Source organism: Podarcis bocagei, assembly GCF_964188305.1.
Source record: "Podarcis bocagei genome assembly, chromosome: 7".
NCBI lineage: Eukaryota > Metazoa > Chordata > Lepidosauria > Squamata > Lacertidae > Podarcis > Podarcis bocagei.
The window spans coordinates 93,376,321-93,398,044 of NC_138132.1; the positions used below are offsets into that span (position 1 = coordinate 93,376,321).

Consider the following 21,724-nt stretch of genomic DNA (forward strand, 5'->3'; position numbering starts at 1 on the left):
GGAGCTCAAGGTGGCAAATGGGGTTCTCCCCACCCCACCCCACCGCGTTAATCCCTACGCCAGCCCAGTGAGGGAGGTTGGGCTGAGAGGCAGTGACTGGCCCAAGGTCACCCAGGGAGCTTCATGTCCAAGTGGGAATTTGAGCCCTGGTCTACCAGGTCCTAGGCTGACATTCTAACCATTACACACCATACTGGCTGGAGAGGTGGCATATAAATATATTCCGTAAACATTAGAAATAAATATCAACACAGAGCTCACAGAATATTCTCCAACTGCAGAGCAGGCCCCTTTTCTTCAGGACTTTGCAGCTGAAGTGGAAACTGAGCATGCCAGCGGAATGAAACACTGGCTCAGTTCTCCCCTTCCCCGGTGGTTTCTGCCTTTTCCATTTTAAGTGCTGTGTGAACATTCAAGTGTTGAAAAATTCATCTGTTACCTAGGTTTCCCCCCCCCTTTTAATTAATGTACTCAAATGCAAAACTGTGCTGTGCACCTGAGGAGCTTCTTGGGGCTGGGGGCCACCAATCAGTGCAGCCAGGCTTCTGCTTAAAGCCTCCCCCCACCCCCCGGCCCCCAGAGCTCAAGTCCAGGGCTGGCTTGGGCCCGCTTGGACTGCTGAAGCGGAAGGTAGCCAGGCCAGTGCCAGGCAAACCCAACTTCCTCTCGTTTGTTTCCCGTCCTCTTCCTCGGAGTTCTGCAAAGGCAATGCTGGAGGAGCCTGGCAACCGGCGACACATTGGGCTGGTTGGACCTAATGGACCAGGCTTCCCGGCTCAAATCTGGGAAAGTGCATTTTGGACTGAAGGCTGCGAGGGCCCTTCCAGGTCAGTCTGCCTGCTCCAAAAACCTCCTGTGCACACCTGTGTGCTTTCTCCCCACTCAGGAGGAACAGCCCCAGCACAATGGGAAGACATCACAGGGACCACAAAGCTTGTCTATGCCAACGAGTGTGCAAACTTCACCACCAATGTTTCTGCCAGGTGAGCCTAAGGGGCCATTTGGGGGAGTTGTGTGCATTGCACCTCAAAGTGACAATTAAACTGGCATAGCTTTGGAACATAGAAAAAGGTTAACCAGAGGCAGACCTGTTTAGGGAAGTTTTTAATGTTAATGACTGGGGAAACCCAGCCGGATGGGTGGGGTATAAATAAATTGTTGTTGTTGTTGAAAGTCTGGGAAATAGCTCAGCTTCCTAAATTTCTGGTTACGGCCGGGTGGTGAGCCTGTGGCTTCTTCCATGTGCCCCTTTCCTCTTCCTGCCCAGGTTCTGGCTGGCAGACTGCCCGTGCACAGCCGAAGCCATCCATTTTGCTATGCTGCTTTACAAAGAGCTGGCAGCTGTGCCCTACATGGCCAAGTTCGTGGTGTTTGCCAAAATGAATGAGGGCCGCGAGGGCCGCCTGCGCTGCTACTGCATGACCGACGACAAAGTGGACAAGACACTTGAGCAGCATGAAAACTTCACTGAAGTGGCACGCAGCCGGGACATTGAGGTAGCTCCCCTGGTACCTGGGGCCCTGCCCTGCTGAAGCTCTTGGCTGAGGGACAGGCCACCGCCTAGAAGGAGCTTTTTAAGTGCTGCCATAGCCCTTGCCTATTGTTAGTAGCATTAGAATTGTACATTGCAGGGGTTTCCAGACAGTGATTTGTGACCTTCATTCAAATGGTTTGTAGTGTGTCTGCAAAAATGCAATTAAGAGCGGTAGACTCGTAATCTGGTGAACCGGGTTCGCGTCTCCGCTCCTCCACATGCAGCTGCTGGGTGACCTTGGGCCCATCACACTTCTCTGAAGTCTCTCAGCCCCACTCACCTCACAGAGTGTTTGTTGTGGGGGAGGAAGGGAAAGGAGAATGTGAGCCACTTGGAGACTCCTTAAAGGGAGTGAAAGGCAGGATATCAAATCCAAACTCTTCTTTACAATTGCTACAACAGGCAGAAAAATTATTTAGTGGCCCTCTAAGATCCTCAACAATTTTAAAGGGGTTTGCTGGGGAGGGGGAGTTTAGCTCAAATGCCTCCTTATTGATTGCTTGATTGATTTAAAAAACAAGCATGCCAGAGCAAAGTACCTGCCCAACATAGCTTCTAGGATGGCCTTAAACCTGTGCCATGACAGCGTTTCATGATGAGCTGCCATTTCTGGAGGTGGAGCATAACCCTTTCAAAGGCTTGGAGACCTTACTGCCTGTTTCTGCAGGTGGTGGAGGGGATGCCCCTGCACACAGAGCTTTCTGGGAACCTGGTGCCCATCAAGAAGGCCACCCAGCAGCGCAGCTTCCTGTTCCAGTCATTCCGGGAGAACCGCCTGATCATCCCTGTCAAGGTGAGAGGCAAGGGGGTCAGCAGGATGCTTTGGGAGTAAAAGCGCTGGGCTCTGACCGACCAGCCTGCTGCTGCTCTCACTTGTGATGCCACTGAAATTCATCATGATCTGGTTGGCAATCATGTTTTCCCAGCTTGTTTGCATTTATATACCACCCTATATACACAGCTCTAAGGGCAGTTCACAGAATAAAATCAGAATACAAAACCACAAAATACACAAAATAAAAACAACAACAACCCAATAGCCCCTCCCAAAAAACCCACACTTTAAAAGCTTGTGGTGCCCAGATACAGGGCCCAGGCCTGTTGTTGGATGAAGTGGAGCAGCTGCTTCAGGTGGCAGGAGCTGGAGGGCAGCACACCCACACCTGCTTCCCGCTGCGCCGTGGACAATACCCTCCCATCACCAGCGTGGAAGCACAAGCCAGCGGTCCGCCCTGTCCCTGCAGTGGGGAGCAGGTGCCACCTCCCCCTCAGAGAGGACGGGGCTCCAATACATCACAAGTCCCACATCGCTCTGGCTCAGGACCAGCGCCCCACCTAGTCTTTCTCTTGAGCCCCCCTGCAGGCGCATAGGCCAGGAGGTGCGTGAGGAACCTGCGTCCAGCTGGTGTTGGTCTCCCCATCTGTTCAGCTCCTTAAGGAACTCTGGAAATTGTAGCTCAGTGAAGGGAGCAAGGTGTGGAGGGGGCCAAAAAAGACATCGCAAGCTTGGAGAAAACTTGTGGAGCACAGTTTCCAAACACTTATTGAGAAAGCCCATCGGCACTGATCCTGACTCTGATCACTCCCGTCCATTGTTCTCCTCACTTCCTGGGGTTATAGGGAGCCTTCAGTCCCATTCCTACAACGGCCCCACTGCCTACTGGTCCGTTTCCAGGCACGACTCAAAAGGGCTGATGATGGCCCATAACGCCCTGTGAGACGTAGGTCCAAGCTCTCTGAAAAACCACATTCCCCCCTTTTCTCGGTCCTGCCACCCTCACAAGCCCACTTGCATGGCCGTGGGAGAGGGCCTTCTTGGTGGCTGCTCTCAGATTGGAGCTCCCTCCCGGGAGAAGTTAGACAGGCTCCCTCCCTGCTGTCCTGGAGTCCCTTTCTGAGAACAAGGCGGTATAAATAAATAATTGTTATCATGATAATAATTCTCATTCCAGGAGGCTTTTGGGAACTGACTGCATTTAGTGAAAGGGCTGGTACTGTGCTGTTTTTATTGTAATTTGCTGCATGTTTTTAATCTCTCTCTTTCTCTCTCTCTCTCTCTCTCTCACACACACATATTGTTTTAGTTCAATAAATGTTTTTAAATTATTGGGTTTCAAAAAATGTTTTTAGTTGTTTCTGTTTTATTCATAAGCTTAACTGAGTCCTTGTCAGGAAGAAAAGCTGTGTGGTAGTAGTAGTAGTAGTAGTAGTAGTAGTAGTAGTAGTAGTAATTAATAATAATAATAATAATATTGGGGGCAGGTGCGAGACAGCAGCCGGGAAGCCAGCGGCTCCTTGTCCTTCCTCCGCAAAGCCATGAAGTACGAGGAGCTCCAGCATGCCCTCTGCCACCTGAACATCACAATGCCGCCCTGTTCCAAGGTGAGTCCCGCCTGAGCATGTTATTTATTTAGTCGTTAAACGCAGGGCTTTTTCCCCAGGAGGAACTTGGTGGAACTCAGTTCCGGCATCTCTCAGGTGAGTTCTGGTGGCTGTCAGGTGGGCACCATCACCTTTGCAAGAGAACAAGGAAGGCGTTTTGGTAAGTTCCAGCCACTTTTTCTAGAAAAATAGTACTGATTAAACTTATTAGCCACCTGTCACTCAGAGGGTCTCTAAGCAGCTTACATAAAATATATGTATGCATAAATACATCACCAGATAGAAAAGGGTTGGGGAAAGTCATATAACACATTGTCTAAAGAACTGTTAACAGTTTCACTAATTGCAGCTGGATGGGCCCTAGAACAGTACGGTGGTACCTCTGGTTACGTACTTAATTCGTTCTGGAGGTCTGTTCTTAACCTGAAACTGTTCTTAACCTGAAGCACCACTTTAGCTAATGGGGCCTCCCGCTGCCGCCGCGTGATTTCTGTTCTTATCCTGAAGCAAAGTTCTTAACTCGAGGTACTATTTCTTGGTTTGCGGAGTCTGTAACCTGAAGTGTATGTAACCCAAGGTACCACAGTACGGTAAGGAATTAGACAATCTATCCATGCAATTTTCGTATAAGAACAATTGGTTTGTTACGGTCTCAGAAAAGACAACATTCAGTTTAATACTGACACAAGGTCAAGCAAAACTGCAAGATTTCAGTGCAGTAAGGCAGGGCTTCCTCCAATTTGCCACGTGTCTCTGCTCCTCCCTCTCTCAGTGGCTCCTGGAGGCAGGAAAATCACCAGCCTTTCCAGACCCTCCAAGTGTCCCTATTTTCCAGGGACATCCCTGATTTAGAGAAGCCTTCTGATTTGATCCCGGAATGTCCCACTTTCCTTAGGATGTCCCTATTTCCATCGGAGAAATGTTGGAGGGTATGGAGTTATCTGACCCCCCGAGCCGTCTGAAGGCAGCCCTGTATAGGGAAGGGTTTTTGGTGATACATGTTTGATTATGTTTTTATATATGTTGGAAGCTGCTGAGATGCTGGCTGGGGCATCTCAGTCCGATGTGTGGGGTATAAATAGTAAAATTATCATTATGGAATGGGCTGTCCCTATTTCTATTGGACAAATGTTGGAGGTTATGCCTTTCCTTGATGCCCCCAGAGTTCCGGCAGTGAGGAGCGAAGGAGAACGCTGACGCCGCTAGCCTTGCGTGAGAGATACAGCCTCCCCAGCGACAGCACCCTGGGTAAGAAGAGTGGGCTTGGCAGGGCAGCTCATAGGTCAGGAAGTGGAACTGGGATTCAAGACGGCCTTTTGCCATTAGTCTGAAGGGAGGCATTCTGGTGTCTCTTAGTGAGGTGGGATCTGTGCACCCTTTTATTGCTTCAGCTGTGTTTCTAGATTTTTATTGGATGTTCTTAACTGGTTTTAATTTGAGACGCTTTCAGTACAACTGAAAAGCAACTGATGATGATGATGATGATGATGATAGGAGCTTTCTGCAGGCAGGGAGTTCATATGTTCCTCTTTTTCCTTTGTGGAAAGCTAGCATCCCAGGTGGGTTGGGTGCCAGACTACTGGATGGTAACAGCTTCAGGCAGTATAGAAATTTTAATAATAATAGTAGTAGTAGTAGAGAAATTGAACAGGATTTGTGACTGAGACCAGGGCAAAGTTGAGTAAGGGACCAATCAGCCTCTTGACCTTGTTAACAACCTGCTAACAACCTGCACAATGCCAGAGACCCCAGCAGTGACCGTGAGTTTTGTGCCCTGTCTTTGCCCAAAACTTACTCTGCTTCCCCCCCCCCCAGGCTCAGTAAGCAGCACAGAGAAGGACAGAACAGACATGAAGATGGCTGTCATTGCAGAGCATTTGGGCCTCAGTTGGGCTGGTGAGTGACACTGGTGTCCTTGCAAAAAAGGGGTGAAAGGCCCTTCCAGGCGTCCCTTTCATTGTACTTTCATGATTTGTTCTTCTGGAGGCATCGAGGCGCTTATACACAATGCTGCTGCCAATACTGTTTGTGCCTGCAAGTGTTTTGGGGCAGACATACGGCCTCATTTCCAACTGGTACTTGTTGCGTAACTTCCTGCTGACATCCTGGCATTTTCCATGCCACAAATATTCCCATCTGTTCCCACAACTGACCTCAGACGCTGGGGGAGATTCAGCAGGTGCCTCCTGGGCCAACTAGGAAATGCAGCTGGAACCGTTTCTGCTCCATTAGCCCTCAGCAATCAGGAGCACATCCTTCCATATCTGATTACAACAGTTGTGTATGGTTTTTCTTGTGTGATTTCGCACATAGTTCTTGTAAACCAATAATAATAATAATAATAATAATAATAATAATAATAATAATAATAATAATAATAATAATAATTTATTACTTGTACCTCACCCATCTGACTGGGTTGCCCCAACCACTCTGGGCAGCATTTTAATGTTTTTCTAAATATATAGCTAAACTGCATCAAGTGTGGCATGCCCAACAGCAGCGAGGGGTGAGGAACTTCAGGCCTTCCTGTCTGACTCTTGGTGCTGCCCTTGGGCCACACCTCTCACTAGCCCTCGTTTGGCATGGACAGAGTTTTTGGCTGGCTGGGATGTGTCCCTGGATTCTGACAACGCCTCTTGCTTGCCTGGAGACAAGGCAGAGAGGAGCACCGGCCTGTGTGCAGAAACCAGCCCCCTGTGCAGCAGAAGAGTCACTCCCATTGCTCTCCCGCCACCCTGGCATGTGGCCCTTGGAAGGTTGCTCTGCATGCTGGCCCTCGGGCTGCAAAAGGTTCACTGCCCCCGGCACAGAGGGCCGGTCGCAGGGCCTTCCTGCTCCCCTCCCCGCCATGTCTGATGGCTGCTGTGCTTTGTGTCTCTTTCCTGGCCCCGCCACCCCCCCACTCCCTCCAGAACTGGCCCGGGAGCTGCAGTTTGGTGTGGATGACATCAATAGGATCCGTGTGGAGAATCCCAACTCCCTTCTGGAGCAGAGCCTGGCCCTGCTGAACCTGTGGACCAGCCGTGGCGGCCAGAGTGCCAACAGTGCGTATTAGCAAGGGGGCTGGGGGCGCATGGGCTGGAAGAGGGAGGCCACACACCACCCGAACTGAGGTTCCCCCGAGGACTTTCCTTTGCACATGACCACATTCGATACATGGCATTCCTTCACCCTCACCCATCAAAGCATTGAATGCCCCGCACACTGGAGCAGCTGGCCATGCCAGACCCCCTCAGGCCTGCTCTTTCCTGGTCTGGGCCGGCAGTGAGGGGGGCAGTGCTCCTCATCTGTGCATGGCTAGTCTCCCTAAAGGTACATTCTTGGGGATCTTCTGCCAGCGTTCATCTCCTCCCTGGTTGTGAGGAGGGTTACTTTTTCTTCCTTGAAAAGTACCTAGAGTTGAAAGGAAGTCAAAAGAGGGACAGTCTTTCCTACATCCTCTTCCAGCTCTACATGCTTTTCAAGGCGCAAATTCATTCCACCGGGTCCAACTGTTATGTGGAGTTTCATGAAAACACAAATAAACCTCGTGGGATTTGGTGACACTTTCTGCAGAGGAATACAGGCGAGCTATTCAGAACAAAAAGCGAAACTCGTTATAAATAGCAACATCACAGAGGAATGCAATATAAGGAAGGGAACCAGGCAAGGATGCCCCTTGTCTCCATTATTTTAGTATTGGAAATCCTGAATAAAAAGAGAAGAGAAGAAGGGAAGATAAGAGGTATAGTGTTGGGGGGAAATCTTATAAATTCAAAGCCTTTGCTGATGACCTGATAAAAATGAGAGAGAACACAAAGGAAAGTCTATTGAGAACACTAGAGTTGATAAATGAATTCGGGAGAGTGGCGGGTTTTAAACTTAACACAAAGAAAATCAAATTATTGGTAAAAAAAATATGGATGTGCAAGGAAAAAAACGAATTACAAGTTATATGCGGCCTGGAAATTAGCAAAAAAGTGAAATATCTGGGTATATGGTTCACAGCTAAGAATATCAATTTATTCTAGGATAACTATGGAAGGAAATCAAAAACAAACTGGAAATTTCGAGCAGGCTAAATATCTCTTTTGGGGGAAGAATTTCCACAATAAAGATGAGCATACTCCCCAAAATGATTTTCTTGTTTCAGTCCATTCCGGTGATAGGGATGGCAGGCTGCTTCAAAGATTGGCAGAAGGATATATCAAGATTTATCTGGAATGGGGGAAAACCTAGAATTAAACATAAATCATTGATTGATATAAGAGAAAGAGGAGGATATAAGAGAAAGAGGAGGATTTGCACTATCAAATTGTTTAGATCTAGGACAAACATTTGCTGGAAATGCAAGGAGGCTGAAGGCACATGAATCCACATGTGGTGGAACTGTAAAAAGATTAGATAGTTCTGGGAAATGATTTATAGCGAGCTGAAGAAAATGTTCAAATGTTCCTTCCCTAAAAAGCCGGAAGCCTTCCTGCTAGGAATTATGGGTAATGTAATTCCAAAAAAGTTTAGGAGAGTCTTTAAGTATGTTACAGTTGCTGCCAGAATGTTAATTGTAAAAGGCTGGAATGGAGAAGATATCCCATTCAAATCAGACTGGCAAAATAAACTGAGAGAGTATGCTGAACTAACGAGACTATCAGCAAGGTTATGAGACGTTACAGATGAAAATTTTAACAGAGAGTGGGACATATATAGTGTTTGTTTAAAGGAACATTGTCAAAATATTAATCTGTTGGCAGGTATTGACTGGACTTCTGTGGGTGAATAGGATAATATAATACTTAAAGAAAGCCAAACAATGTGGAGAAAATAAAGTGAAGTGCGCATCCAAGAAATATAATCTGGGAATATAATGGAAGATGGGAGGTCACGTTGAAATCAATTGCAAAATGGTGTTAAAAGCAAATAACTGAGGAACGAACGACTGTAATTATTATTTTTTACCTTTTATGCTGTCTTCAACATCTAATGATCATTTTTGTTATACAATTTTCAATTAATAAAGCATGGGGGGAGGGGAGAAAAGAAGAAGAAGCCTGCAGGGGCTGGACAACCTGTTCCTGCTGCATTCCATGATAGATGGCTGCAAAAATGAATCCCCTGCTGTCACGTCTGGCTGATATGTCTCCTTCCTCTTCTCCTTTGGCAGTGGAAAACCTGTACACGGCTCTGCGCAACATAGACCGCAGTGAGATCATCAACATGCTGGAAGGCTCCTCCCGGCAAAGTCGTAGCCTGAAGGGAGACAAACGCTACTCCAATCGGGATTACTCCCTGTCGCCCTCCCAGATGAATGGTGAGTGCCGGCCCAGATCCTGCCGCACCAGATCCTTGCCTGGTGTCTCTTGTGAACCCGGAGTCATGTGCCCAGGCTAGGCTTGCGCAGGTCTTTTCAGTGTGACTGCCCCTCCCTCCCTCCCCCCTCCCTCCCTCTGGATTTCTGCTGCCCCCTTCAGCCCATTTGTGGTCCCTGAGATCAACCAGCTACCTGCCTGCTAAAAACCCCTCCTGGCTGGCAGCTTCCTTCCCCTTTGGCCTCAGCTAGAACCAGCCAACTCTAAGCTCACACCCTGGTGGGGTGGAATAAATCCACAGACTCCCAGGGAATGCCGTGGGGGGATCAGGTGCTGGGGCACACTGGGTGGCTTTGGGCAAGGGAGGCAAGAGCATAGCTGGGAGGGCCAGCGAGGGCCAGAGCCAGGTGTTAAAGAACAGTTGGGAGTGAGGACACATCCACATTTCCACTGGTCTCCTAGTTTTCAGTTTGCCCCACCTCTTTCCTTGGGAAAACCCACTCTTTATCACTGAAGCAGAACAAACACCCATCCATGGGAAACCCATTCAGTGAGGAGGAGGAGCTTTTCCTGGGGGGAAGCAGCGAGACAAGCGGAAGGGTGGACAAGCCCAGGGTCCTGGAGTCCAAGGGGCAAAGTGGCTGTGGTGCCATGTGCCCCACTGCATACAGAGGGCGCTGGTGGTCCACAAAGTGAATAGCGGGGGGGGGGGGGTCCAGACTGGGACCCTGGCATTAGGAAGTGGCTTTTGCAGAAAGATAGGCGGTAGGAATGCAGACTTGTGGCGATGCAGGGGGGAGGGGTAAGGAGCACACCTTCTGTGGTGCACAGAGATAGGAAAACCTGCGTAGATCCAGAGAGAGGCTGCCCTGAGAGAGGGAACCTGAGGTTGGTGCAGAGAGAGAAAGAGGCCCTGCAGTGGTGCAGCTCAAATGGCCTCCAGGGATCAGGCCTTGGGTTGGTGCAAGGTGTGCCTGGAGATGGGTGCAGAGAGGTTCTGGGCTTTGAAGCCTGGACTCTGGGCTCCAGCTATCAGTTAGTCGCATTGTGCATCAGGAAGAGGGTGTGGGCTGGTGTGGCTTAGTGGGCCCTGGGAGCCAGATCAGCAGCCAACCCTGTGGTCAAGAGTGCTGCGCACGGGGGTTCAGAGGTGTGCGCGCTCATTCCCTCCCCCCCTCCCCATCCCAGTTCAATCTGCGTGCTTCCACATGCTATCAGCCTGAGTTGGCTGGCCAGTTGGCGCCTATCCTGACCGTTGTCCTCCGTCCTGGTCCTGACCTCTCTCCTCTTCCTCCTTTTTCTCCTCCACTGCCTGTCTCCACTGTTTCTCTCTCTTTCTCTCTCTCATTTGACCTGAGCCGTCCGTCGGAGAGCTTTTGCCCTGCTGATGAATGCATGCTGTGCCTGGCCGGACCTGGCAGCCATGCCAGGCTGAATGTTGCCCCTTTGCCCTTTGCTGCTACCCGCCCTCCCTTCCTGGCTTCCCTTCCTTGCCCAACGGCTGCTAGCAGAGCCTGGGGAACTGGGAAGGGCTTCCCTTCTGCCTGCTGATCCCAAAGCCCCCCTGGGCCGCTTGACTCTCCCAAAGGCCAACCCCCCACCCCACCCCCGCACGGCTGAGCAGGCAAAGTCCAGCCGCAGCAACTGTGGAAAAGCTGCATGGAGCAAGAGTCCCCCTCACACACACGGCACACCTGCCGGAGGCCTTTGCTCCCCTGATTGCCCTGCCACCGGGTGAAGCAATTGCCCTTCCCGTTGCTCTTTATCCATAATTACACAGCACTATCAATAAGCGACATGGTGCTTTATAGAGCTTCGCTAATAAATAGGTCTTGGTCCCCAAGGAACTTGCAGCCTAAATGTCAATAATGGGGGAAGCAAAGAAGAGAACGGGGTGGGAGATCAGTCTGGCAAGGAGTGAACATGAGCAGATTAAAGCTACAAGGGCTCTTCAGAATCCAAAAACTCACCTTTCCTATGAAGTCTTAGAGTAAGCCCTTTAATCCTCATGCCCACCTGTAGCCAGGTGTAAGGAAGGGGGGCGGCTACAAATGCTCCCCAGCATCCCTGGTTCTCCTTGACTCCTCCCTTCCTTCCCTGCTGAGATACACTGAGGTGCGTCTCACACTTTTCCCAGGCTTCTTGCCAGCTGCTGTGGCCCAGATGCCCAGTGCGGGTGCCTCTGTCCCTCTTGCAAAATTGCAGCAGGTGGGTGGTTCATTCCTTGGCTGCCTGAAATCTGGTGGGGGCATCTGGGAGCAGCAGCTGCCCAAGGGCTGCCCAAGGTCAAGAGCAGCTGTGGGGAGCCAGTGGAAACTCTGGGTGCATTGTACTAGGATATGCATTTCTTGCACATTCCTTGGTTGGAGAACAGCCTTGGTAAAATAAGAGAGGTGTCCATTTCAGAGAATGCTTCTGTCTCCATTCCCATATTGTTTTGGAAATGGAATTTCTCCTCATCCTTCGTGGGTTTTGTGCACTGTGTGATTTTGGAGCAAACATTCCCATTTTGGCTCATGCATGGTTAAGATGAAACTGCAGAGGCACCAGCTCGAGAAGAGGGGGCAACATAATGTGGTGCATGATGTCGCACGTGTGACATCAGGACATCGGAGGAGCCGGGGTGGAGCCAAGTGCGGCAGCACCTTCAATGGCCACCGGCCAGGGGCTGCTTCCTCGCTCCTTCCCCTCCACTGCAGGACGAGGAGTTGGCCACTGAAGCCTCACCGTCTGTAGCCTCCTCTGCCCCTTTTGAACATAGGGGAAACCCCTCCCAAAAAACATTGGGGGGCCCAAAAGGGTTTGGCCCCTAGGAGATGGGGTCCTTTTCACAGACCAAGCTGCCCATGTACTTCTGAGGTGGCCCAAGAGCTCTTTCTTTTTTTATATAAAATATTTATTAAGATTTTACACAAAACATACAAAACATAAGTTTTTTTTTAACAATTAAAAGTAATTAAACCAACTATGACACATACAAAAAAGAAAAAAGAAAAAAGAACAATAGCTAACAAGAGAATTATCAAAAAAGAGACCTTAAAAACCGGTAGTTGAAAAAATAAAAAAGAAGAGAAAAAAGAAGGAAAAATATCTTAAAAAGAAATAATCCATTTTTCAATATCTTTAAATTCATTTGCTTATTTCCTTGACCTCCTCACACCTCCCCTTTTGTATTCCCGTTTACAAAATCCTTTCAGCAAATCCTTACCCTCTTTCATTTATCTTTACTCTATAATCTTAACCTATTATAACTATATATTTTCATCCAATTAACTATCTATATTTACATATTCTTATTAGCCTTAATACCAAAACCACTTATTTTCAGTCCAACATCATTTTAACATTCATTAATTTTACAGTATTTCTGTAGATAATCTTTAAATTTCTTCCAGTCTTCTTCCACCATTTCTTCTCCCTGGTCTCGGATTCTGCCAGTCATTTCTGCCAATTCCATATAGTCCATCATCTTCATCTGCCATTCTTCCAGAGTGGGTAAATCTTGTGTCTTCCTGGCCCAAGAGCTCTTTCTTCCCTTCAACCCTTTAAATGCTTTGAGCTGGAGAAGGGAGCGTGTCAGTGCCCGCTGGGTGCAAATGAGCCAGCAGAAGGCCAGCACGTTGTATTTATTTACTCCATAAAATGGATGTACCACTGGGTTTTAAGGGGGGGGGGGACTTAAAGCAGTTTTTAAAAAAAGCAATTCAATTTTAAATAGAAACGGTTTAAAACAGGTATCATTAGAAATTATTCAAAATATGATTAAAATCAACAGTAGCTAAAAATGCAGCTTCTACAGGTCTGGACAGGGTTGCAGAAGCAGAAAGGTTTTTAGCAGGCGCTGAAAATAATATGGCAAAAGTGTCTGCCTGATGTCAATAGGCAGGGAGTTCCAAAGTTTGGATGCTGCCAGATCAAAATATAGATTTCTTATGAATGCTGGACAGTGTGATTCCTTTTGATGCCTGAACAGGAAAATTGAAATCATCAGATTGTAGAGTTGGAAGGGATCACAAGGGCCATCTAGTCTTACCCCCTGCAATGCAGGGATCTTTTGCCCAACGTAGAGCTCAAACCATGACCCCGAGTTTAAGACGGAGCCATCCATGACACCCACCTCCAGGCACACATATTTAAGGCACATGGGGCACAACTTACTGGGAATTTCCCTGTCGCATGCCCCATAGGAGCTGTGCCCCACAGATCCAGTTGCCTCCCCCTCTGCCACCTTTTGCAGCGCTGAGTGACAGCAGGACCCCAAAAGAACAGCACCAAAAGTACTGTGGCAAAGAGGGCTCTAGTCCACGGAAGCCTAGAAGAGCCCATGTGGTGTTCTGCAGCTACTTCAGCACACCTTAATTAAGGGGGGAGTCTTTAAAATGCCCCAAAACTCTTCGTTGGCTTTGGGCTACAGTGGAACATGTGAGCCAAAGCACCCTGTTTTCGGAGCTGGTAATTTTGCACTTGGGGACCTGATCCCGGAAGCCTCTCCTGTCTGTGCACTTACGTTCAGAGCCATAGGCAACCTGGCTTAGCAGCCCTCGTCCCGCCAAGTCCTCCTTCTTTCCGAGTGCCAAGTGTGGGTTGGAGCAAGGCTCTGCCCTTTGGCTGAGCCTTGAGCCTTCTTGGGAACATGTGGGAGAGTTGCTCTCCTCCACACCAAATTCCCAGAGAGAGAGAGGCATTGCAGGTGAAGCTGCTTTGAACCAACAGCAAAGGGGTAAGAGTATAATTATAGTACCTAAGATCTTCAGGGAATGCTTTTGAGTTGCTTAGATTCTTTACAGCCGTTCTCCCGAATCCCTGAAGTACAAGACTGGTTGCAGCTACTCGGTGTTGAGAGAAGTTCCTTTTGCATATGGTCAGAGGCATATTTTCTCTACCTTTGAGCCCCAGTCTCAAAAACCTGGTTCCCTCTCTGGCTTAAATGACAGTCATTTTGAAGAGAAATGAAAGTGAGGTTTGAAAGAGACTCTGCTTCCCACAGCATTTACACACATTTTATTTTGTCTGGCTGCTGCCTCTGATCAAACAGGTATTTAAACAATACCCAAACACTCATGTGGAGCTAAGTCAGTTAGTGGCATATTTGTTCCACAGGGCTTGACTGTTAAGCCAGGCTGAGAACTGTAGCACTGAGAGGGGAAGATGACCCTGCTAATAACTCTTGGCTCCTTTAGCAAACTACAGCTCCCAGAATTATTTGAAGGAAGCCATGGCTGTTTAATGTGGTTGGTATCATAGTGCTTTCATAGAATCATGGAATCGTAGAGGTGGAAGGGACCCTGGGGGTCATCTAGTCCAACCCCCTGCAATGCAGGGATCTCAGCTAAAGCATGCATGTCAGATGGCCATCCAGCCTCTGCTTGTAAACCTCCAAGGAAGGAGAGCCCGCAACCTTGCGAGGGAGACCGTTCCACAGTTGAACAGCTCTTACTGTCAGGAAGAGAGCTCTTACTGTCAGGAAGGAGAGTTTGTAGGGCAGCAGTTGAAGAAGGAGCAAAAAGGGTTTTCTTGTGTGTGTGTGTTTCTTGTGGCTGATTAGCTCTTTTCCCTGTGTAAAGGTCAGAGGGGGCAGGGTTTCTGTTGAGGCAGGGGATTAGCTGTGGGAGGAGCTTCTCAGAGTTTGTAGGGCAGCAGTTGAAGAAGGAGCAAAAAGGGTTTTCTTGTGTGTGTGTGTTTCTTGTGGCTGATTAGCTCTTTTCCCTGTGTAAAGGTCAAAGGGGGCAGGGTTTCTGTTGAGGCAGGGGATTAGCTGTGGGAGGAGCTTATCAGAGTTTGTAGGGCAGCGGCGCGCGCAGTTATATCCATCTTTTAGATTTAGGGGAGCTAGTCTCAAACGTTTGTTGGGGGAGACCTAGGTTTTTTTTTTTGTGGGCGAAGTTATTTGTCCTGTCTTCAAGCTTTTTATGATGGAGGACCTCTGTAGCCACCCCCAACAACACGATCTCAAGATGGAAGGGGAGGGAACAGCTGCAGTCGCCTGTGATTCCTGCGCAATGTTTGCCATCTTGCCAAAGGTTGCAGGCAGCTTCACCTGCAGCAATTGCATGTTGATTGCCCTTTTAAAAGACAAAGTCCAGCAACTGGAGGAACGTGTAGCTACGCTCCAAAGAATTAGAGAGCTGGAGCTCTTCTTGGAAGCAACAGAGCACACCGTCCCCACCAAGGAGGAGACAGGGGACTCCCCTGAGAAGGAGGCTAGTTCATCAACACAGGAGCCAGATATATGGAGAAACGTGACTCAAAGAAGTAGGAGGCCCAGGGTTCACTCTGATTGTTTAGAAATACACAATCGCTTTGAGGTCCTCTCCCCTAGCATGGAAGACGAAGAGCAGACTCCATTTGAGGATCTCTCCCTCATTACAGTCGATCAGGTATATGAAGATGAGCAGCAAAGTCAGTCCTCAGGGAATGTGCAGGCGACCTTGGAACGGACAGCTCACGGAAGAACCCCGACCAAACCCAAGAGGAGGCGTGTAGTGGTGATAGGGGATTCCCTACTGAGGGGAACAGAAGCCGTGATCTGTGGGCCTGACAAGATGTCTCGGGAAGTGTGCTGTCTCCCCGGGGCTAAGATCCAAGATGTAACTGAACGACTGCAAGGAATCATAAAACCCACTGACAAATACCCCTTCCTCTTGGTTCATGTGGGAACCAATGACACTGCAAGCAATAGCCTCCAGAAGATCAAAAGAGACTACGAGGCTCTCGGCAGGAAATTGAAGCAACTAAATGCACAAATTGTCATCTCGTCTGTCCTCCCAGTTGAACGACGTGGCCCAGGGAGAGAGGGGAAAATAGTGGAAGTGAACAGCTGGCTTCGAAAATGGTGTAAACAGGAACGGTTTGGATTCTTAGATCACGGACTGCAGTTTCTTGAAGATGGACTTCTGGCAAGTGATGGGCTGCACCTCACAACGGTTGGGAGGAATGTTTTTGCCAAAAATCTCAGAAACCTCATCAGGAGGGCTTTAAACTGACTAATGTGGGGGAGGGAGACAGTGCTCCTGAAGGTAGGAGTCTATCAATTAATGAAGATGATCATCCAAATGTCATAGACCAAATGGAGCAAACAGCACGCGGACCTAGTGGTGGGAGGAAAAAATCCTTAAATAAGAGACACGGGGGAATGATTAATGGACTTCAATGTCTGTACACTAATGCGCAAAGCATGGGAAATAAACAAGATGAGCTTGAGCTCTTGGTACAGCAAACTAAATATGACATAATAGGCATCACTGAAACCTGGTGGGATAAGTCCCACGATTGGAATGTAATAATGGGGGGATACAATTTATTTCAGAGAAACAGACCAGACAAGAAAGGAGGAGGAGTGGCGTTATATGTCAGGGATGTGTATACCTGTGAAGAGATCCAAGATTTAGAACCTCAAAGCCAATGTGAGAGCATTTGGGTCAAAATAAAGGGAGAGAAGAATAACAGAGACCTCATTGTGGGAGTTTACTATAGACCCCCAAGCCAAACGGAGGACATAGATGATGCCCTCCTGGAACAGATGGCCAAGCATGCAAAAGGAAGGGAGATAGTAGTAATGGGGGACTTCAATTACCCGGATATTTGTTGGGCGTCAAACTCAGCCAAGAGCATAAGGTCAAACAGATTCCTCACTGGCCTTGCAGACAACTTCATTGTCCAGAAAGTGGGAGAAGCAACAAGAGGAACAGCCATTTTAGATCTGGTCCTAACCAATGTTGATGACCTGGTTAGTGGGGTAGAAGTGGAAGGATCATTAGGCGCGAGTGATCATGCTCTTCTGAAGTTTACTATACAGCGGAAAGGAGCAGCCAAGCATACTAGGACTCAATTTCTTGACTTTAAGAAAGCCGACTTCATAAAACTTAGGGAAGTGCTGGGTGAGATCCCATGGACAGCAATACTAAAAGGAAAGGGAGTTCATGATGGCTGGGAGTTTGTTAAGAGGGAGATAGTAAAAGCACAACGTCAGGCAATACCAATGAGACGGAAACATGGAAGGTGCCTAAAGAAGCCAGGGTGGCTATCTAAAGAACTTTTAACTGAATTAAGATTAAAAAAGGATGTGTACAAAAAATGGAAAAGGGGGGAAACCACCAAAGAGGAATTCAAACAAATAGCCAGCACGTGTAGACACAAAGTCAGAAAAGCTAAAGCACAGAATGAACTCAGGCTTGCTAGAGAGGTTAAAAGCAACAAAAAAGGCTTTTATGGGTATGTTCGTAGCAAAAGGAAGAACAAAGAAACAGTGGGGTCACTCAGAGGAGAAGATGGTGAAATGCAAACAGGGGACACAGAAAGGGCTGAACTCCTCAATGCCTTCTTTGCCTCAGTCTTCTCCGATAAAGAAAACAATGCCCGACCTGAAGAATTTGGAGCAAATGATTCAGCAAAGGAAACACAGCCCAGAATAACTAAGGAGACAGTACAAGAATATTTGGCTAGTTTAGATGTATTCAAGTCTCCAGGGCCAGATGAACTGCATCCAAGAGTATTAAAAGAACTGGCAGATGTGATCTCAGAACCACTGGCAGTCATCTTCGAGAAATCCTGGAGAACAAGCGAAGTCCCGGCAGACTGGAGGAGGGCAAATGTTGTCCCTATTTTCAAAAAGGGGAAAAGAGAGGACCCAAATAATTACCGCCCAGTCAGTCTGACATCAATAGCAGGGAAGATTCTGGAGCAGATCATTAAGCAAACAGTCTGTGAGCACCTAGAAAGGAATGCTGTGATCACCAATAGTCAGCATGGATTTCTGAAAAATAAGTCATGTCAGACTAACCTGATCTCATTTTTTGACAGAATTACAAGCCTGGTAGATGAAGGGAACTCAGTGGATATAGCCTACCTTGATTTCAGTAAGGCATTTGACAAGGTGCCCCATGATATTCTTGTAAAGAAGCTGGTAAAATGCGGTCTTGACTCTGCTACCACTCAGTGGATTTGTAACTGGCTGACTGACCGAACCCAAAGGGTGCTCATCAATGGTTCCTCTTCATCCTGGAGAAGAGTGACTAGTGGGGTGCCACAGGGTTCTGTCTTGGGCCCGGTCTTATTTAACATCTTTATCAACGACTTGGATGATGGACTCAAGGGCATCCTGATCAAATTTGCAGATGACACCAAACTGGGAGGGGTGGCTAACACCCCAGAGGACAGGATCACACTTCAAAACGACCTTGACAGATTAGAGAACTGGGCCAAAACAAACAAGATGAATTTTAACAGGGAGAAATGTAAAGTATTGCACTTGGGCAAAAAAAATGAGAGGCACAAATACAAGATGGGTGACACCTGGCTTGAGAGCAGTACATGTGAAAAGGATCTAGGAGTCTTGGTTGACCACAAACTTGACATGAGCCAACAGTGTGACGCGGCAGCTAAAAAAGCCAATGCAATTCTGGGCTGCATCAATAGGAGTATAGCATCTAGATCAAGGGAAGTAATAGTGCCACTGTATTCTGCTCTGGTCAGACCACACCTGGAGTACTGTGTCCAGTTCTGGGCACCACAATTCAAGAAGGACACTGACAAACTGGAACGTGTCCAGAGGAGGGCAACCAAAATGGTCAAAGGCCTGGAAACGATGCCTTATGAGGAACGGCTAAGGGAGCTGGGCATGTTTAGCCTGGAGAAGAGGAGGTTAAGGGGTGATATGATAGCCATGTTCAAATATATAAAAGGATGTCACATAGAGGAGAGAGAAAGGTTGTTTTCTGCTGCTCCAGAGAAGCGAACACGGAGCAATGGATCCAAACTACAAGAAAGAAGATTCCACCTAAACATTAGGAAGAACTTCCTGACAGTAAGAGCTGTTCGACAGTGGAATTTGCTGCCAAGGAGTGTGGTGGAGTCTCCTTCTTTGGAGGTCTTTAAGCAGAGGCTTGACAACCATATGTCAGGAGTGCTCTGATGGTGTTCCTGCTTGGCAGGGGGTTGGACTCGATGGCCCTTGTGGTCTCTTCCAACTCTATGATTCTAGGAAGTTCCTCCTGGAGTTTAGTTGGGATCTCCTTTCTTCTAACTTGAAGCCATAGGTTTGAGTCCTACCCTCCAGAGCGGGAGAAAACAAGCTTTCAGTGTATGGTATGAATGTGGCCTTAGTTGCACAGCAGATTGTGCAATTTGTGTCACAGCAGGCTTCTGCTAGTGCAACTGTTGTCTTGAGTTCCTGTGTTGTGCAATATTAAAACTGACTCTTCCGCTTGTGCAAGAGACCTTGTGCTGGTGGACAGAGGTCACTGGATAGAAGCCTCAGTTTCCAGATGCAGGAGTGGGATAAATGTGTTCTCCTCTTTCAAATCACCTCCAACTCCCCCAAAGGGCAATTGTCAGTCTTCAGCTGTCTCTTCATACCCAAGGCCAAGATGGTGCTCTCTCTCATTCCATGTAGCCAAGCTTATTAAACTGACCGCTGAATCTTGCCACAACACTGGGGTTTGGACAGCAGCTTTCTCTGCATTTGAGGGGAGGGAGTTAGCATAGGGCTAGGGCTGCCATATTTCAAACAGTGAAAAGGTTTTAGCTTTTCTCTCTTTTTTTGGCAAAAATGGCACTGCCGGCATGGTCTGCCATAGGTCTGGATTTTCCAGGACGTTTTACTGATTTCCACCCACACACTGCAGCTGATGGCACACCATGGGACTCTCTCACACGTTCCATTCTCCAGGATCTTGGCACCGCTCCCTCACTTGGCTTAATAGTAGGGCCGGCCCTGATTTCATCTGCCTTATAGGGCGAGGCCAGTTCTTTGAAGCTGTGGGTTCTTGGAAAGGAGTGAGGGCCTCCCTTCACTTTCTGTGAACAGGAGAGAATCAAAAACCAAATGAAAGAAAACAGCTTTCAGTGAAACAAAACATATAGATAATCCCTAAGTCTTTAATATTAAAATGAAATTTTTTAGTAGACCAGCACATTTCAAGTCAAAAAACTATGCTTTGGAGAGTGACAGAAAGTGAAAGCAGTTCAAAAAATGAACGAAAGATTGTTTTCTATTTCATTGTTGCCTCTCATATATAAAGGCAATCAATATGTTTGATATATATAAAATAGGAGGGCACGTTGAGGTGCTGCATTCTGGACTCTTTATGTTACTATTAAAGACTTGAAGGGAGTTTTCGTACATAAGGCATCAAGGTTTGATGTTTTATTGTGTTTTTAATATCCCATTGGAAGTCGCCCAGGGTGGCTGGGGAGGCCTGGCCAGATGGGCAGGGTTTAAGTAATAAATTATTATTATATTATCATTACAAGGTGTTTTGTTTCTAACTTCTGCTGAAATAGAATTTATAATGCAATTGCACAAAAAGGCTGGTTTGAGTTACAAGTCCCTCTCCTGATCTTCATGTTTGATACTGATGACTAATCAGTCATTTGCAAAAACTGAGCGAAGGAGAGAGCAAGGCATCAGTGCTACTTGAGCCTTATGTACGGTAGTGCTTGGCTTGGTGACCTTTGTTTCCTGATCAGGTTTTCTTTTTAACACTCCCCACTGCCCCATTTCTGCTCTCCTTTACGCCTGACAAGGGACCCTACATTATTCTCTGGGAAACCAGTGCTAGGGGGACACACCAGGAGCCAGCTGAGGGCAAGGGCTCCAGGGCCCACCAGAAACACGGCACGGTGCAGGGCAGGGCAGGGAACCTTTGGCCTGCCCAGCAAAGCTGGACTCCAACTCCCATCAGTCCCAGCCAACATCATGGCCAGAAGTCCAGGACGATGGGAGCTGTAGCTCAGCAACATCTGGGAGGCTACAGGTTAGCTGCCCTGGCATCGGTAAAGGCACGGGGCCTTCGCTTCCCATTTCCATTTGAAATCTGCCATTTGGGTGGCAGCCCATCTTTGGGGGCGCTCTCTCCACCTGCCCACCCCCAATGGTTTAGCTGGCTTTGCTCACCGCCCCAATGGCTGCGTTCTCTTGGACCGATGCGCGTTGGGATGTAGACCTTTTGGCGCACAAAGTGTGCACCCCCCTGCGTGCCCCAACGGCTAGAGGTTGCGTGTCCTGCCCTGCGCCCTGCAGCACCTTAGCCTGTCGCCCTCTGTCTGCCCATGCAGGTTATGCTTCGCTGCAGGACGAGCTGCTCTCCCCCGCCTCCCTGCATTACTCACTGCCTTCCCCGCTGCGCGCTGACCAGTACTGGAGCGAGGTGGCCGTCATGGATGCCGTCCCCATGGCTGCCAGCGAGCAGGACGCCCTCATGGAGATGTCCGACATGCAGGTGTGGTCCTCGGGGCTGACGCCCTCGCTGGTGACTGCCGAAGACTCCTCGCTGGAGTGCAGCAAGGCCGAGGACTCGGACGCCACAAGCGAAGGCCGGTTCCCGGGGCAGCTCCTGGAGGACGCGCATGGCCCCGACCCGCTGGGCTCCATGGACCTGGTGGAGGACGACACAGTGGACTCAGACGCCATGAATGGCCTGATGGACATGCTAGAGCAGGAGGAAGGTCAGAGGTCAGAGGGGAGGAGGCCAGGCGGCGAGCGCCAGGGGGGCCTCTGGGCGGGAAGCCGGGTTCCCACAGT

The 21,724-nt window shown here is 48.5% G+C and overlaps 1 protein-coding gene and 1 long non-coding RNA gene across 12 annotated transcripts in view; one reads left to right on the forward strand and one right to left on the reverse strand.

Moving 5' to 3' along the window:
* Positions 1 to 21,724, forward strand: part of ANK1 (ankyrin 1) — a 218,876-nt gene that overhangs the window by 180,926 nt on the left and 16,226 nt on the right. For 10 of the 11 annotated variants that reach the window (XM_081200899.1, XM_081200905.1, XM_081200900.1 and 7 more), the window contains 9 exons: positions 887 to 983; positions 1,268 to 1,496; positions 2,202 to 2,327; positions 3,797 to 3,916; positions 5,080 to 5,164; positions 5,732 to 5,812; positions 6,832 to 6,963; positions 9,060 to 9,206; positions 21,259 to 21,648. In XM_081200899.1, coding sequence (XP_081057025.1) covers positions 887 to 983; positions 1,268 to 1,496; positions 2,202 to 2,327; positions 3,797 to 3,916; positions 5,080 to 5,164; positions 5,732 to 5,812; positions 6,832 to 6,963; positions 9,060 to 9,206; positions 21,259 to 21,648 — 1,407 coding nt within the window. Of the gene's footprint in view, positions 1 to 886; positions 984 to 1,267; positions 1,497 to 2,201; positions 2,328 to 3,796; positions 3,917 to 5,079; positions 5,165 to 5,731; positions 5,813 to 6,831; positions 6,964 to 9,059; positions 9,207 to 21,258; positions 21,656 to 21,724 lie in introns of all 11 variants that reach the window. The other variant, XR_014009893.1, reaches the window with a different exon arrangement.
* On the reverse strand, positions 14,183 to 21,416 carry LOC308590806. The gene is made up of 3 exons (XR_014009906.1): positions 21,313 to 21,416; positions 19,171 to 19,998; positions 14,183 to 14,634 (listed from the first exon to the last, which is right to left on the reverse strand). It is a non-coding gene; the product is annotated as an uncharacterized lncRNA (long non-coding RNA).